This window comes from Patagioenas fasciata, chromosome 12 (assembly GCF_037038585.1).
Source record: "Patagioenas fasciata isolate bPatFas1 chromosome 12, bPatFas1.hap1, whole genome shotgun sequence".
NCBI classification, from domain to species: Eukaryota; Metazoa; Chordata; class Aves; order Columbiformes; family Columbidae; genus Patagioenas; species Patagioenas fasciata.
In genome coordinates this window covers 16,814,163-16,831,425 of record NC_092531.1, presented here as the reverse complement: position 1 = coordinate 16,831,425, position 17,263 = coordinate 16,814,163, and the positions used below count along the sequence as shown (strand labels likewise).

At 38.0% G+C, this 17,263-nt stretch overlaps 1 protein-coding gene across 11 annotated transcripts in view; it reads left to right on the top strand.

The window, feature by feature from the left end:
* The window catches only part of MEF2A (myocyte enhancer factor 2A), an 84,266-nt gene that overhangs the window by 50,975 nt on the left and 16,028 nt on the right, over positions 1–17,263 (top strand). For 6 of the 11 annotated variants that reach the window (XM_071813992.1, XM_065847284.2, XM_065847282.2 and 3 more), the window contains exons 4-7: positions 5,504–5,635; positions 5,701–5,838; positions 8,719–8,938; positions 9,149–9,208. In XM_071813992.1, the coding sequence (XP_071670093.1) occupies positions 5,504–5,635; positions 5,701–5,838; positions 8,719–8,938; positions 9,149–9,208 (550 nt within the window). Of the gene's footprint in view, positions 1–5,289; positions 5,385–5,503; positions 5,636–5,700; positions 5,839–8,718; positions 8,939–9,148; positions 9,209–17,263 lie in introns of those variants that run through there. The other 5 variants (XM_065847290.2, XM_065847286.2, XM_065847289.2 and 2 more) reach the window with 3 other exon arrangements.

The window sequence follows — 17,263 nt, the reverse complement described above, 5'->3', positions numbered from 1 at the left end:
ATAAGAAAAATCCAGCCTGGTTTTAGGCTCACCTTCTTGATAGTAGTATGTAACAGGAAGCAAAAAATAAAGCAGTTGTCATGTTTTCAGCATTACTTTTTGCTACATGTAAAGTCCGCAGTGACATATGTAGTTCTTGCCCCCTCAAGTCTCTCTGCTGTGGGGAGCTGAACTATGTTAAAGCAATGTGCCCTTTTTTTCTCACTGTTTCACATAAGAATGAAAACTGGGTGGGACTCTGGTGCTGTGACTACTGTATTTGTCCCTCGTTTTGTGAGTATCTCAGGAAAGAGGTGAGGCTTTTTGAGTAGGATGTGATTGTCAGTGATGGCTGAGGCAATGGTTTGCTGCTGCCAGAATGGACAGGCAGTTCCTTCTGCCTGCTTTGTATCCTGTGCTCAGCCCATACGTTGCAAAACCAGCTTATTTCTGTTACAACTGGAAACCAACCCAGCAAAAATAAGTTAAATGAAGGATAATCATGGAGAATTCTCTGTCATTTCAGAGAAGAAAAAAATGACTAATTGCAGGCTTGAGCAAACATCAAAGTTGGAGTAAGGGCGGTCTCTAGGATCCTGCACTTTCACTGTCAGTTATTACTCTCACCTTGTCAAACGGCACCCACAGAGATTTCAGCAGTTTCCTTAAAGCTTGGGAAAATAACCTTAAAGCATCAGTCTCCATAATCGTCTGCAGAGATGGAATGTGAGACTGATCCTGGAGGCTACGCGATGGCTAAATAGCTCTTGGCTATCCGTAGATCTCTCCTTTGGGAATTATTTTTCTTTGATCCTGATAATTTCTAAGAGAGACACTATTACAACCTGGGGTCATAGTAACAGCTTTTGCATTTTACTGGTGTGACTGCAACTTCACAATCTTTTGCCTCAATGATCTTATTGTATTCCCATCGCAGGTGACAAAGCGATGCTGAGTCCCATCCTTCCTGCACAGAGCTGTGTGAGCTCTTGGAAACTGCAGCTGTGGATGAGGATTCTTTGGAATTTTGTGCAAGTGGCAGCGGTGTCCTTTCCCTCTCCACACTACTTAAACTTTTTAAAACTTTTATTTTTTTTAAGTATTTACTGCAAATCTGTGCTGCTTCACAGCTTTTCTGTGCTCGGACTGCAACAGCAGAAACAATTAGCCACTGGTTTTAAGTGAAAGATTTGCCTTTTCCAAGGGAAATCACATTTCATTTCAATCTTAGTCAAAATTTAGAAGTGTTTTTTTGTGATAATTTGGGGTGAAACAACAACAAAAATGCTGTTTGACCAGCTCCAGTAGTAAGTGCAAAAATAGAGCTGTTAACATGATACATGGTAGCATCGATAGCAACAACCATTTCCTTTTTGTGTAATATTACAAGAAACCCAACACTGAAAATGTTTTGAATGAACTGACACTTTTTACACTTCATAACGCTTTTTACATATGAGGTCATCCTACTTTTGTACTTTAAGGCAGAAAAATATTATTTCCTGGGGTGACAATGAACATAATGAAGTTCTCTGCAGTTTTGCCAGAGTTGGTAAGGAGCTCAGATCACTAATATCAGACATCTTGGCTTTTTGACCACACTTCCTAAATCAGAGCACAAAACACACATTAGCAACTCATCCTTTCGGAGTCGAATGTAAAACCCGGGATCTTTCATGGGAAAAGAAGGCAGTCGGGGGCTTGTCATGTAACTTCATCTGTGGTAGCAATAGTCTGTGTTTATTAGAATGGTTTCTGGTTTCCAGAGCTGCTACTGACCAGGATATTGAGCCAGTGTAAGTCTGTGTGAGAATATCATCATTGCTTCGTTGTGGATCATACAATAAGTAACTTTATTGTATTTTTGTGCTCTTTGGTATCTGTGTTATCAGTTTTAGTAAAACTTACGTTGAATTGCACAGAGAAGCAGATAATTTTGTTATTGTTTTGCAAGAAACCATTCTTCTGTAGATGCTTCTTGCCAAGGCATGAATTCTTTTCTTACATTAGCAAAATCCAGTGCAATTTAAAAGTACCTTACATATGTGTGGGGAAGTTCAGGAAAATATTTGGGCTCTTCTACCATGTGCTTGAATGTAATATTTAAACCCGTCATGGCTACTCCAACTGTTCTCATACAATGTTTTCTCACCTCTGTCATTCAGAAATTTAAAATCACTATTAAACTAATAGTTATAATGTTTGCATATTTCAGTTTTACACAGCAAAATAAAAGTGTGTAAAAGTTTTGGATCATTCTGCAATATCAGGACGACCACAGCTGTATGGAACACTGGTACACTTACTTCATATGTCACACGGCTATATTGTTGTGTTTGCTTGATTATTTTAAAAAACTATTTCATACCTGCCTTGTTTCCTCATAAACACTTTGCATTATTTTCTGACAAAATCAGTACTTTCATCAGTTAGTTAATCCAGTTAACTGAAGGTACAACACGGTGCATTGACAAAGATATTGGAACAATTTCCAATAACTTTAGCTGAGTCTTAAAGGAAGTGGAAAATAATGCAGATTAACTCAAAAGGCTACACAGTCCCTTAGATGATATAGAAAATAAGACTTAACACCAGAAGGTAATTGCAATGAACATCCAACAGCAAAACTTGAAGACTAGTGTTCTTTTCCCCCTCTGGTTATAATAAGAAAACTAATGTTCTATATTTATTAGCCTCAACTGCAAACCCTCTGATTTTTATTCTAAGCAAGCTTGCATACCACAACTGAGAAATAAAATTCGTTTTACACAAATATTCTCTGGTCTCACTGACTGGTATTCCCCCCAATCTTCGGAGTTAATAAAATTTCAGTCTCCAGGATAATATTTTGGAAACAGCTCAGGAAAGGCAAGTTATTTGCATTCATCAGAGAAATAACACATTTTAGCTGTAGAGACCCTCGACTCTCGGGGTGGAGTCAGCGTTTGTTGCTGGGGTTTGGCTTCCCTGTGTCCCCACAGCCTGATTCCCAGTTGCTATGCCTTCCTTTCCTTGTTTTCCGTGGAGCGAGGGCCTGTTATGGTGTTGGCTCCGCAGGCTGGGAGCAGCGGGGCCGGGCTGTGTCGCGTGGGCCGCGCCTGCCCGTGTGAACAGATGCCAGCATTCCGCTCGGCGCTGCGAGCCGCCGAGCACCAGCGTTGGACTGTTCTGTCACTGGGCAATGATAAAGCTGGCAGGCTTTTTATGGTTAGGTCCTCAAAGTGGCAGTTCGTGCTTTAGTGATAAGGAGACAGAGCTTTGGATATCAGACCCAGACTTATTATCTGTAACAGTGAACTGTGGCTTAAATCCTTCCACAATGACAGGAACCCTGTCTGGCGTGAAGGTTTCCAGAATCTTGAAACAGGAGATACTGAGGCATTTTCCTTCCTCATGAGTCAAAACAGAGTTAACCCCATTCTTATCAAAAATAAAAATAACCAGTCACCAAGAGGAAGGATGCATTTTAACATTCAACTAAATCTCTTCCTTTATATTAGAACTTACTTTGAGTATAATTTCCAAGCAGATCCAGGAGGATGAATTGGCAGCATTACATTTAAAAGCTTTCACTTGATTGTTTTAGAATATGGAAAGGAGCACTAATGAAACTTCCATGCTGTAACACTTAAAATCACTCTACTGTGCTTATCAAATGAGGTGAAATAGACATTATGCGTATTTCTTGTGAGATCTTTACAGTATCTAAATACAGCTTCTAATCCCGTCTCGGGCACTGCATATGCACGTTACTGCTAAGCGCCATGTAAAGACATATTTGGATTCTATTTACAGAATTCGGTGGGTTGCAGGGGTTAAGTGTAATCCAGATTATACAGTGTTAACATTTTTCCTCCTGATATCCAAGTGTAGAAGACTGGCGGGCTGACTTGTTAGGAGAGGCTGGGAGAGGGATAACAGGCTCCGACCTTGAGAGACCGAACGGCCCTTGTATGGCCAAGTCCATATACGTGTCCAGCTGATTGGTTAGAGGAGCAGGATCGGTGCCGTGACAGGTGCCGGAGGAACCTACACCTGTTTTCCCCATATGCTGATTTAGTGATTACATTTTTGTGGGAGTTCCAGAGACTGTGGGGGACACGCAGAGCAAGCCAAGAAACTTGAGAAGGAATTATAGCTTATGGTGACCTGTGATATTCAAGAATTTCAGACGGCGTAATTGAATTTTCAAGTACCGCTTAAAAATCGAAGTAGAATTAGGCAGTATTTTGCATATGGGTGAATAGTGAGAAAGTCTTGTGTACTTTTTTATTGTACTAAAGATCAGTAGATAGCACTTTGAGCAAAAATGCTAATAAATACTGTAGTCTAAAATATAATTATTGTGTCTTTTTTAATCAGAAATTCAGTGTGTTATGAAAACACAGCTTCTGTAGGAAAACAAATACGATTTATTTATGGTGCTGAGAATGTCAGCTTGCAAATTTCAGATATTTATCCATAGAATATACTTTCTCACAAAAAGAAAACACACAGCCTGCCTCATGCCTGTATAGTCCTGCTGCTGCTTTATGTACAGTAAATGTGTACCTGGTTAAAAATTGATATTGCTTTCCTTTTGAAACTTTTAAAAAACATGAAAGGTTTTTTCCATAGGCAGTATTTTAAATCTTGTTTTCTTACAAATGAGAATTTGCAAAGAAAGATTGTGTAACAGGGTGAAAAAGAAAACCAACCAGGGATACATGTCTATCTTAAAATTTAATCATGAGACCTGTAGTTTCGCATCCTTTCTTTCCGTAGCTCCTGTGTGATGCTTAGATTGGAGATGAGTTTGGTTTTTTTCCGAGCGGTGTTGATGTGAGTTCTCCATCAGAAAACAGGAAGTAGCCCAATCAAGCAGTTGCATTAAGTTAGTCTGAAGGAATCTGAAAAAACTCATATTTAGCGAACTAAGTCATTTTAGAGAGGGATTATGTAATTTCTTTTTATACTTTTTTTGTGGTTCTTGTTATCATGCGGGATGACAGAAGTGCAGGAATATTCTGCCTTTATAAACGACTGAGACCAAGTGTTACGTATGTTAATGTACTGCAGTTGAATTTGATGGAAAATTTCAGCCACTGTGTTTCTCAGAGTTTAACTGTCTGCTCTTTAAAATGTGAATATTAAAATTAGAATGCTAAAATCAATTTATTAAAGATCCAGTAAACTAGCTTTTAATTACCAGGGATGACATGAACTCCTTTACCATAGGCTTGAATGTTCCTTGTATGTCAGGCAACATCAGCCAGTATCTAAAAAGGGGTTTGCATGGAATGTTGGCAAGATAAAGCGGTTGTAGGTTAAAATTACCCAGGAGATGGGACCTGGGAGAGTCGGTGCCTCTGAATGAACCTTTTCTTTGTGTGCTATGCCACTGTTTTGAAATAATCTGTTGAACAGTGAGTTTTGTCTGTGAAAGTTTCATGTAGTTTCAGTGGCTCTGAATGATTCAGTAGTATACAAAAACTTTTTGGCAAGTTAGTATGATTTGTATGTGAATTTTCCAATTGTATTTCAGACCTTAAGAAAGAAAGGCCTTAATGGTTGTGAGAGCCCTGATGCTGACGATTACTTTGAGCACAGTCCACTATCGGAGGACAGATTCAGCAAACTAAATGAAGATAGTGATTTTATTTTCAAGCGAGGCCCTGTAAGTACTTTTATTTTATCTCTACTTTTTATTTGTTGATCCTTTTTATTAACTTCATTATTTAGGCTCTGAACAAGAAGGAACACAGAGGGTGCGACAGCCCGGACCCTGACACTTCATATGTGCTCACGCCACATACAGAAGAAAAATATAAAAAAATTAATGAAGAGTTTGATAATATGATGCGGAATCATAAAATCGCAGTGAGTACTAAAGTATGGTTTGTGCTTCTATTACATGCATGAGAATTTTCATGGCGTTTGCTTACCATGGAAAATCACTGCAAAGACAAGAGGACATAATGGTTTGAGAAGGGAATATGTGTTTTTGAGGAAAAATGAGATGCTGATACTTGATCTTTTTAAAATAAAATTTATCTTAAAGAATAAGAAGATGTATTTCTAGCGTCTCTTTTGCACTCACAGTTTTTCATACCTTGCGAACATGGGGTAACATTTCTAAATTTCAGGAGCCTTGCTGCATTGCCTAATCCTACCTAAAATATTTTTATAAAAATAGATTTTGTTTTGGGATGTAGGACAGTTAATTTACATCTTGTAGCTCTTTATCTGCCTGTTGATCAAGATTTTACAATGTGTTACAAGCAGGCAAATATAATTGGATTAATTTTGTTATCAAATCAGTGGAATCTGTTTTGCTCAAGACTGGATGTAGGAAGGTATTTAGATGTTTAAAGATAAAGACTGGTGCACAATGGGAGCCTGAAAAGATTGGTGTCTTACTGCTGTTGAAATTCTAACAGATACTTCCTTAGACATTAAAAGATCTTTGAAAATTTTCTCCCAGGTGCCAAACCCCTTTGCAACCATAAGTCACTGGGCTTCAGAACTCAAGAAGTTTGGGGCTAACAGCAGCCTAAACTTTACTTCTCATCTACAAAACCCAATTAGTGTTGATATTACAGGGGGAAGGATTTTCTGAGAAAACTCATACAGGGCTCTGCCACAGCCTTTGAATTTTTTAACATTGCAAATCTTGTAGCAATTAAAGTAAATGGACTAGCTAAGTTAATTGGCACAGACCCTGGGGCAATTGAGCAGTGTCCCCAGATGACTCACTGATACTAGAAATTATTTCATTGTTCAGAGCAATAAGGCCAGATCTGGGGACTTGACAGCAAAACTGACAGTCATGACACTGGCATCGCTTTTAGCAAGTTCTCTATACTTGAATGAAGTCAGTATCTTTTGTTCTTGCTTTGTTTTGAAGCTTTTGTGAACACTGTGTGTTGAGACACCTTCAGGCCTCACCTCGCAGGGTGTTACACCTGAATTGCTCTCCCTCGATTCTCTGTGGTCTTCAAGAACAGCCTAAATTGTCTGTGTAGACATCTGAACATGGAAAAGGCAACATTATTTTTTAGCTCTATAGTTCTGGGTTTGTAGTTTAAATTGGACCAGTTACGGTTCTGTTTCCAGTATTTATGGGTCTGTGTAAGAAGTTTCTTTTGTCAGGGATGAGGCAAAGCGCGAAGAATTCACTCAGAACCACGAGTGCCGTAGATGGGCAGAGGCAGCCATTACTGTAAGGTGTGAGGGGAAGCTGTCATTTATTAGTTCTGTGTTGAGAAACCTATAGAAAAAATGTTCCATCTGTTAGCTTCTAGCATTGTTTAAAGCATACTTTCGGGTATTTCAAGTTTAGTTTGAGTTACTTGACAGCATGCTGTTTAAAAACGTGGTTTTTTTTTTTTGTTTTGTTTTGTAGATATTGAAGAGTTTCTTGAAGTAGTTTCTTGTGAAAACAAATATCAGTACAGCTTGTCATTAGTTAGATACTGTGAATGATTTGCTAGCATTACGTCGCTGCACTTCATTACTTTTTCCTTCCATCTATGCCAAAAATTGACAATTATTCTTAGAATGCCTCAGTAGGGACACTGTCATTGGCTCTCCCTAGTAAGAGATATTTCTTATAGGAAATGTATTCTGCTCTTTTTATTAGTATAGTTATATTTATAACATTGGCAAAACTTTTGTACAGAAGTATCATTCTAAGCAAATTTTAGGCTGCATATGACAAAAGTGCATATTTTTAAGTATACTTGCTAGGTCATGAATGTTTGTCATCTGTATTTGACCTCTAAACCAAAGCTATTATCTCTCTGTTCTCTCAATAAATACTACCCAGCTTTTACCCTTAAATTGTACTTGTCATGGTTTTGTTTCCAGTAATTATGAGAGCTGTGAAAGAAAATAGTCCCTTTTGTTTCAGAGGCTCGTCACTGTCAAAGGAAAGGAATGAGACAAAGGCCAAAGAAGTTAGTCAGAACCAAATGAGTACCATAGATGGGCAGGCATCTAAGCTTTTGATTCAAATACTTGTTGAATAACAAACGTATATACTTCAGAAAAGTAGTTGCCTTTTATATAATACTGTAAAAATTAGAATTTTAAAGAATGAGACTAGGAAAAAAAGAAACACAGAGTGCTATTCTAGCATGGTTTTGTGGAACACTGCTCAGAATAATGACAATTGAAATGTTTAAATTCAGATTGCTGAACTTACTGACTTTCTAAAGATTTGTGTACTTCTTGTAATTTGAAAAAGTTTGAGAGATTAGTAGCAATATTTTGACAAGGTTATCAGTAGAAAATGTTATTACTAACTTTCTTCTTTGTGTAATAACTGACTATGTAATGTGCATGTTTATGCTTACATTTTGAAGGTGCAACAGTTCATTGATTTGTAGATGTGTTCAGCTTGTTGCTTTGTAATAATCCAAATTAACTAGTAAATCTTGTATTTCTGAGCTTGCATATTCATATGAATATCTTCAATTTTTTGTATTTGAGCTTTCGGTGTTTTAGGTATTTATGAGTAATTCATTTGGAACTGTATTTACATGATGTATAAGTTTAACACCATATGCTACAACAAATGGATGTTTTAAAATTGTATGCTTAATAGAGTTTAAAAACTAACATAATTAACTTTTTTTTAAAAAACTTGAATAATTCTTGGCAAACTTTAATGTGTATTTTTATAATGTGCTCTTTCTGCAAGCATAGTTAGCGCTAATGTTGTTATCTTGTGTGTGTCCCTCATTTTCTTTCCTCCAGCCTGGCTTGCCTGCTCAGAACTTCTCCATGTCGGTTACGGTTCCAGTGTCCAACCCCAACACTTTAACCTACAGTAACCCAGGGAGTTCCCTCGTGTCTCCATCCCTGGCAGCCAGTTCATCGCTAACGGACACGACCATGCTCTCCCCACCGCAGACCACCCTGCATCGCAACGTATCCCCGGGGGCCCCGCAGAGACCGCCCAGTACTGGCAATGCAGGTAAGATTTCAGTACCATTGTGCTTTCCTTTTATACCCTCCTTTAATTTTGTAAAACTCAAAAACGATAAAAAGCAGGTAACAAGTCCTCAATGGTATTGATGCATTTTCCTTTTTTTTTTTTTTTTAATGCTTTAAGTTTTGAAGTACAAAATGAGACAACACTGTAATGAGAGCAAGTCAGTTTAATGCTCTGGTTTATTTTTATTAGGTGGAATGCTGGGAACAACTGACCTCACAGTGCCAAATGGAGCTGGTACCAGTCCAGTTGGTAAGTGTGGTATCATGTCTTTGTTGAAAAATAGTATTGTGGTTTTAATTTCAGTTATTCAGAAGCAGTTTTTTATTTTGACCTCATTTGAACAAGTGGCTGTGGAAGAACAAAGGTCACCATTTTCTTAGTTGCCTTGAAACTGTCAAGTCTTGTAATTTCTTATCAAGCATTTAACTTTTTGCTGCCTTGCGCTTTTCACTTCAGTAATATTTGCATTTTTTATTTTAGTGGTTTTCAGTAGTAGCATGCTGCTCTTGCTTTTGTGTTTTTTTCTACCAGTATAATTATAGCACTCTGAAGAGATTTTATGTTTGCTAAATTTCCTTGTATGAAATTTACTGCGCTTACTAAACTATTACAGTAAAGACAAATCATCTGCGTTCTCAACTTTAGTTTTCACAATACCTGGATGTTTGGTACTGGTTCTGGTGCCAGTCAAAATGAAGAAAATACAGACTGTATTGTTTGTATTGCCATGTGTATCTTGCTAATTGTTTTCTAGCAGTTGTACAAAGAAAGCAATAAATCTTGGAAGCTGATAGCTAGATTCTGTCCTAATTTTGGAAGATGATCAGAATTTCTTTCAAAAACAAATCAGAGATCTTGGCAAAAATCAAATTCACAGTGCTTTTGGTCTCCAATAAAAAGATATGATAGCACTTTTTCATTTAAATAATATTTTGTCTCCTCTAAACAACATCTAGTACTCTGATCGAGGTCAGGCAGCCATTGAAATTTATCACGCCACAGAAAGACAAAATAAATGACAGTTCACCCACTTCCTTCATGTTCCTCCCATGCCTGGAGATGTCTTGGTGACCAAAGGTCAATTTTGGAAATACAAGTAACTCTCCTTGGTATGTGTTCATAGCAAGGACTCAGAGAAGCAACTGTTGACCTCTCAGTATTTGCCCACTGGCTACTTAGTGTGGCAAGTGGGGAAAAGTTTCTGAAGATAAAAAGTCAGGCAATTGAATTTATAAATACAAAATGCTGCAACTACAAGGCTGAAAGCACAGGATTGACTTTCCACTCTTTATATGTTCTTTGGCTATGTGCAGCAAAGATATGAAATATTAAAGTGTGGTTTCCATCAGGTAAGCAAGATTTTAAATGGAGAAAACTTCCTCCGTTGAAAAAAGATGGCTATTTTTAGAAACTCTGGAGGTCAGATGTTGATTTCCATAGTATTTCTGAAGTCAGACTAAAGTTTATTATCAGGCCATTTCAGGCCTCTTCCAAAATCAGGCTTTGGTAACAGCAGCCTCAGATTTAAGACTCCTCCTTTCACTAAGCAAATAAAACAGTTGTTTGCAGCACTTGCTATAGAATATGAAACTGTAGAAATACCCAGTTACAGCAGCTTGGTGAACATATTTAATGCAGTAAAATGTTTTCCTTCTTGCATTTATTAATAGTTTATGTGAAAAGTCAAAATGCATCACTTATCTCTTACTTTCCAGAACATCGCACCCAAAATGTTCTACATATACCCACTCATTTGTAGAAGGGTCTTGCATACAAGTAAGAGTTGTGGCTGTACAAGAACAGCAGAACATCTCCCTCTAGCAAAACTCACTAGCTGGTAAACACCAGAATGCTGAACCACAGAGTACCCTGTCAGAGCTCCACTTTCTGCTGGGATATGACATGGCTTTTTCTTAAAGTGCTGTCAGATGCGCAGTGGTAACGGTCTCAAATGCAACCAAAAGCAAGAAACCATGTTGAGATGGAGTAAATCTGTTGGCTTGTCAATTTCAGCTTTAGAGCTGCAGTTAAGTGTGTGTGTATCAAGTTAATTATGTCTGCAGACAACAATGATTTTAGTTTCTTGCTACATTTGTTGTAGAATTCACTTCAAAAAAAATGTTTTCTTTTAGCTTTCAATATATTCTTTCAAACTTCCCAGGAAAGGGCAATTCTACAGACATAGCTGTGAAAGGTCATGTGCCAGGTTTGGAGCTCTCAATTTATAGGAGAGATGTCAAAGATAAAAAAAACTGGAGTCCTGGCATAGCCATATTCCCAGATACTCTCTTCTAGACAAAGGAAAAACCCAAGTCTCACTCGACATTATGAAGTTTTGAGCACTTGAGATTTTGTTCTCAATTAATTGAAAGATACATATATGCTTCTATCTCTGAGTAAAAAGTAAGTAAATTTCACCGTTTTTTGTTGAGACCCAGTTCAAACAAAGATGTTGCATAAAGTGGCTCATATTTGGTTCACATGAGTCTTTTTCTCAAGTCCTGTGTAGCTTGATTGGAATAGATATGATTTGCTGTAGCAGTCAATCTGCCAACTTAACAGGTTTTCTTTGGAAAATATCTTTGAGTAAAAATATCTGTGTTGTAGCAAAGATTGCTAAGTGGCTTTTTATGTCTAGAACAGAAAATTTTGTGATAATTGTATAATACCGAGAGCTTACTTCAGACAGCTGTCATTACTCTAAAAAACATATTTATTTTGTAATAATGAATTCTGTAAGTTCTTCCCAGTCTGAGGTGATTTTGAAGGCGTTGTTGGAAGTGGTGGCTCTTTAAGATCTCAAAAGGACACAATATTATGTCTGTACATTTCTTTATCAGTAAAATAGCCCTTCTGGTCAGTAATGCAGATTATGGACCCAGTTAATATTCTGGGAAATTATCTTTCCTCTTACAGTTTGATCATGAGGAGAATGGATAACAAAGATCTAGTCTTCTTGAGTACTGAATTTCTCCTCTTTCTTCAAGAGCTGTATCTTCTCTAGTGTCCTCACTAAGCTTCAGGTCCTGAGAATGTGAAGTAACTCTAGGAATATTGAATTTCTTTGGAATAGAGCTGAAGGATACACCACCTTTGAAAAACTGTGTCTTGTGAGCTCTTCAGTCTCTGTTAAGGGCCAGTCTAGATCTTGTGTGATCTTTTATCCTGGCCTCAGGACGGATTATGCAGAGGTGCAGTTGACAGCTTGCACGTACCTGTAAACTGCTTGTCCCTTGCCAGAGAGGGATCAAGACAGAGGACTGTCAAAGGCCACACCTGTGAATGGTTCCCTTTGTCTCGAGGGCTTGGCTGGTTGGGAGAGCTCTTTCTGCCTGTCTGAGGATAAAAGAACCTTTCAGTTGGTCTTTCACAAGTCTGAGTCAAGTGACTAATAAGCTGCAATTCTTCAGAGTACACCAGAAGGCTTCAATAAGAAAACAGCTTTCTGTGTATACCTTTGTATTCATGTTGGTTTGTTTATTAAATGAGAGACACTCCAACAAGAAGTATCCAACTAAATCCAGAAAAAAAACATAGCTCTTGCAGCAATTGTGCTGAAACTGGATTGATGCTATCAGCTTCTTCCTTAAGAAAACTGACTGACTTCTCCTTCCACCCCTACTCTCAAACTCACCAACCTGTATCATCTGCATCAGCTAAAATCTTGGCACTTCTAGGCGACCACCATAGGAAAGCAGCTGTAAACCTTGAGCATATTCCTCCTTAAGGTTCTGTGTTACTGCTGATATTTCTGATCTGCTGTACTGGCTTTTCAGTGCAACAGGCAGTATCTGTCACGAACAGTCTGCTACTAGACAGAGCTCCTCACTTCCTAGCTGGTATTGAAGGGGGTTTGACTTAAGAATGTGTGTTCAATTGATACTAAGTGCAGTGGACAAAGGCCTTGCTCTGTAATGTCAATATTGCTGGCATAATGTTTTGCCTTGCTCTGATCTTACAGATTGCATAGATCAATACAATAGTGGTGCTTCACCCTTCTCCAAGGGAGAAGTTGAAGGATCCCTGAAGAACACTGAGAGCAGCTTATTTGTTCTTACAGCTTCCCAGTTCTCCTCAAGGAAAAAGCAGAACTGGAACTGGCCTGCACTCCAGCTGTTTCACAGGGTGCAAGCTGAACCCTTTGCTAGATGTTTTCAGCACTTAACAAAGTTTCATCCATCCATCAATCATCCTCTGATTAGATGAGCTCACAAGAAATGACTGGCTGAAATCAGCATGAAAAATATGCTGATAAAAGGAAGGATTTGAGGTGTGTTTTTTTTTATTGTAGCAAGATCTCCTTGGAAACCACCTATCCATATTTGGTCTATTCAGTCCCTGAAATACCCTTAGATTTTACTTGAAATTTCATGTGTTAACTGTGTTCATTATCTTACCAAAATTACTGATTTACTAAGAGCTGCAAGACGATTCTGGTTAGAATTTGCCACATGTATAACAAATCATTGATCTCCTAGCTGGATTAAAGTATTGCAGCGTGTCTGTTTGTGTGAAGTCTCGCCATATATGATGTCACCTTGCCCAGGCTACCGCAACACACATCCCCAGATGTTCCAAACATATCACTTCTGTGGTTTGTTCTTTACCTTTCTTTACATTGGCTTTGTACACATACATAGAAATGAACAAGTTCAGAAAGTGGAACTTGGATTTCATTAACTGTAAGCTGTTTAGTTGACAAAAGACCTAAAAAGGCATTCGATTGCCACTGCTTGCTAGTGTTTTGCACAAGGTTGAATAATGTTTAGATACAAAACCACTATGCCTTTGCTTTAGGTGTGCAGCTGCATTCTGAATAATAGCTCCTGTCTTGAAGAAGGCCCATTGAAATTCTAAATATCCTTGAAAATGGTCTCTCCTTTATGTAGCTTTAGGAGAAAAAAAATTCCAGCAACCTGGGGAATGAGGGTTTTTTTTAGTTTTGTAACATGAGTAAGTGTTCCCTTGACACTTAGTCATGTGTATTTCTCTTTGCTGTGTTTTAGTATCTAAAGTACTGCCTTAGAAGTATAAATCTTACATGTTAGACAGATTGCAAAATCTTACATTACTCTCAGAGGAATACTTTAATTCTAATCGTAATATTACCTGAAGTATTGATTTGTAAAGTTCAGTGGAAATATATTTATTTCAGCTTCCTCGAGATTCTATAGTAAAATCTTTCCAAAACCAGCAGAGAATTCAGGCTTTTTGAAGTAATGGTTGAAACAACAGTGATTTCTGTGCAAAGCTGAAAATGGTATGAACTGCATATGCTGGAGGTTTTTCTTCTCCCTAATTTGCACTAAAAGCTGTCGTACTCAGAAAAAAAAAAAAAAGATTGAACAGCTAATGCACATAAAAACGTTGTTGTGTTATTTACTTGCAGTATGTTTGGTTCCCCCCACCAAGGTCCTCTATGTAAATGTTTTTCTTAAGTAGATTTTTATCTGTCCTTCTAGATGCATAGTGAATCAATGGCTTATTGCAAACAAAGTTTTCACTTTATTTCTAATTATGTGACATTTATTGGGTTGTATGATGTCATTGAACGCATAAATATTTATTTACTATTGTTCTTGGTTTTGCTTAATCTTATATTGCGTAGCTGCATGCCTGCAATTATTTTCCAAAACTGCGCATAACTGCTCAGTTTTTCCAAAGGTGAACCACAAAAAAAGATTAATGGCATCAATGACTGTAATTTATTCCTTGAGTAGTAATAAGTACATAGAGTACTTTCCAGCCACATGTGCTCATTGTTTCAGCTGATGTGATTTATATAGTGAAATATGGGTCTGGCTCATGTAATTGATAGTTATGTCCTGGGCTGCAGGACAATAAATGAGATTAAGCTGTACTACGTTTCTGAAGGCAGGATATACCGTTGTTGAAATGGGTGTGTTTTAATATTTAGCTTCAGAAAAAAGTTATTTCCAAAGTAAACATTTTCTGACTAAAGAAGTAGGCTAATGTACATTGGCAGAGTTTGTTATCATAAAATCTAATTAAATTATGATTCATATGATTGAGGGCTTATCATCTTTGCATTGGTGTCTGTTTTCCAAAGAAGTGTTTTGAAAATGCTATCATATTCTGTTTTAAAGAATTAGAGTTAAATAAAACTCTTCCAATGGAAGTAAAAACAGTAGACTTATTTTATACTTAGGCAGGATTTTGTATTCTGTTTCCATTTTTCAGTTTGATAGTGGTTTTAAGCATAAAATAATTGTCTTTGGGAAAGATCTGTAGTGGGTGGGGTAGATACAATTTCTGTCTTATCCAAAATAGTTGTTGTGGTTTAACCCGAGACAGCAACTAAGTACCACACAGCCGCTCACTCACCCCTCTCCCACAGTGGCATGTGGGACGGAATCTGAAGGGTAGAAGTGAGAGAACTCATGGGTTGAGATAAAGATGATTTAATAACTAAAGCAAAAGCTGCGCATGCAAGCAAAGCAACACGAGAAATTCATTCACCGCTCCCACGGCAGGCAGGTGTTCGGCCGTCAGCAAAGCCAGACTCCTGCATGTGTAACAGGTACTTGGAAGGAGAACACCATCTGAATGTCTCCCCAGCTCTTCCTTCTTCCGCCAGCTTTCTGTGCTGAGCAGACCCCACCCATGTGGCAGGGATGTCCCTTGGGTGAGCTGGATCAGCTGTCCCAGCTCTGTTCCCTCCCAGCTCCTGTCCCCCCAGCCCAGGCTGTGGGTGCTGTGAGGAGCAGAAAAACCCTTGACTCTGTGTACGCCCTGCTCAGCAGTAACTGAAACATCCCTCTGGTATCAGCATTATTCCCATCAACACAAAACACAGCACTATACCAGCCACTGGGAAGAAAATTAACTCTATCCCAGCCAAAACGGAGACAACAGTAAGCAGAATTAATGGGGTTATTAAGGCCTCTGTTTGGCAAAGTGCCATACAGTTGCATCATGCTGTCATCATCATCTTTCTGTGGCTCCTGACCTTAATGTAAGAAATACCATGCTTTTAGTTATCCTTTCACTCTTTAACTTGTAATTTGATTTTCCTATTAGACTCTTAACAGGAAAAAAGGCTGTTTCATATTAAAAATGAATATTCTACAGTCTTATTGCAGCCCTGGCGTATGATCCTTCAAATAATCAATAAATATGCTTCAGTGTTTGTTAAATGTTCAGTGCTTGCTATTTGTAGCAAAGGGTTGCTATTTGATTTATATCTGTAGTATTACACACAGCACTTTTGTTTCTCACATCCTTACTACATTTTTTCGAAACGCTCATTTTAAGAAGTGCTCAGCCTTTTGTCAGGAGAAATGCTTTGGCTCTGCCCTGCTGCTGCATGATACTGCGCAGGGAATGCAATGGCGAGGACTTTGTTGTTTTTGACAGCACCACGAAAAGCATGAAATGTTTCGGAAGGACTGGCAGAGCCTTGTAGTGAGGGCTGCAGGAAATGACTGTATTGGGTGTGGAAGAAAGACACTGTCCAGATTTAACACACGAGCTACCGAAATACTTGAAAACAGAGGACAGGAAATCGTACCATAGGATAGACTAAAATGCTGTACAGAGCTTCATTGTTTATACACAGTGTTATTATTCTGAAGTTTAAATTCAACTCAGAACACCACAGCTTTGGCTTATGAAAGGTAACACTGACAGCCCAGTGAGTAATAAAATGTTATTTATTATTGGAGCCCAGACTTCACTTTTTTTATGACACCAAGTTACTTAAATGTTCTGGCATTTTTGCTGAAAATGGAAGAACCTGTAACATTTTTTTAGATATAGTTTAGTGAAAATTATGTTCTTTTCTAACAGTTTTTCCTCCCTTGTATCTGTTTCCCAATCCACTTATTTTTACTTTGTGTATTGTACAAGATTTTTCTTGTGATCTGATGCTATGTAGGCTGTCTATAACTAATGCTTACACTCATTTATAATGGATAGGTATTGATGCATAACTTTTTAACAAAACTATGATTCTGTGGAAACTGTCTCACTGGTTTGGAACCTCAGGGGTGGCACAGAACTTAATTTCTTTTTTTTTGTTGTTTGGTTGTTTTTTCCTGTGGCTGCGGCTGGTTTTCTCCTACCAGTCAGGAGCATATTTATCTCCAGTACTTATGCTCAGCTCCAGCCCGACTTTTCAACCGCTTTAACTAATTTTTATCACGAACCTAGAAGCATCCCAATAAATTCTGCTGTTTTCTGCTGAGGAATGTAGATGCTTTAATCATGAAATGAGTTTTTGCTGTGGTTTTTAATACAGGAGGAAGAACGCTGACATAAAAAGCTTTTTATTCTTTCTGCTAT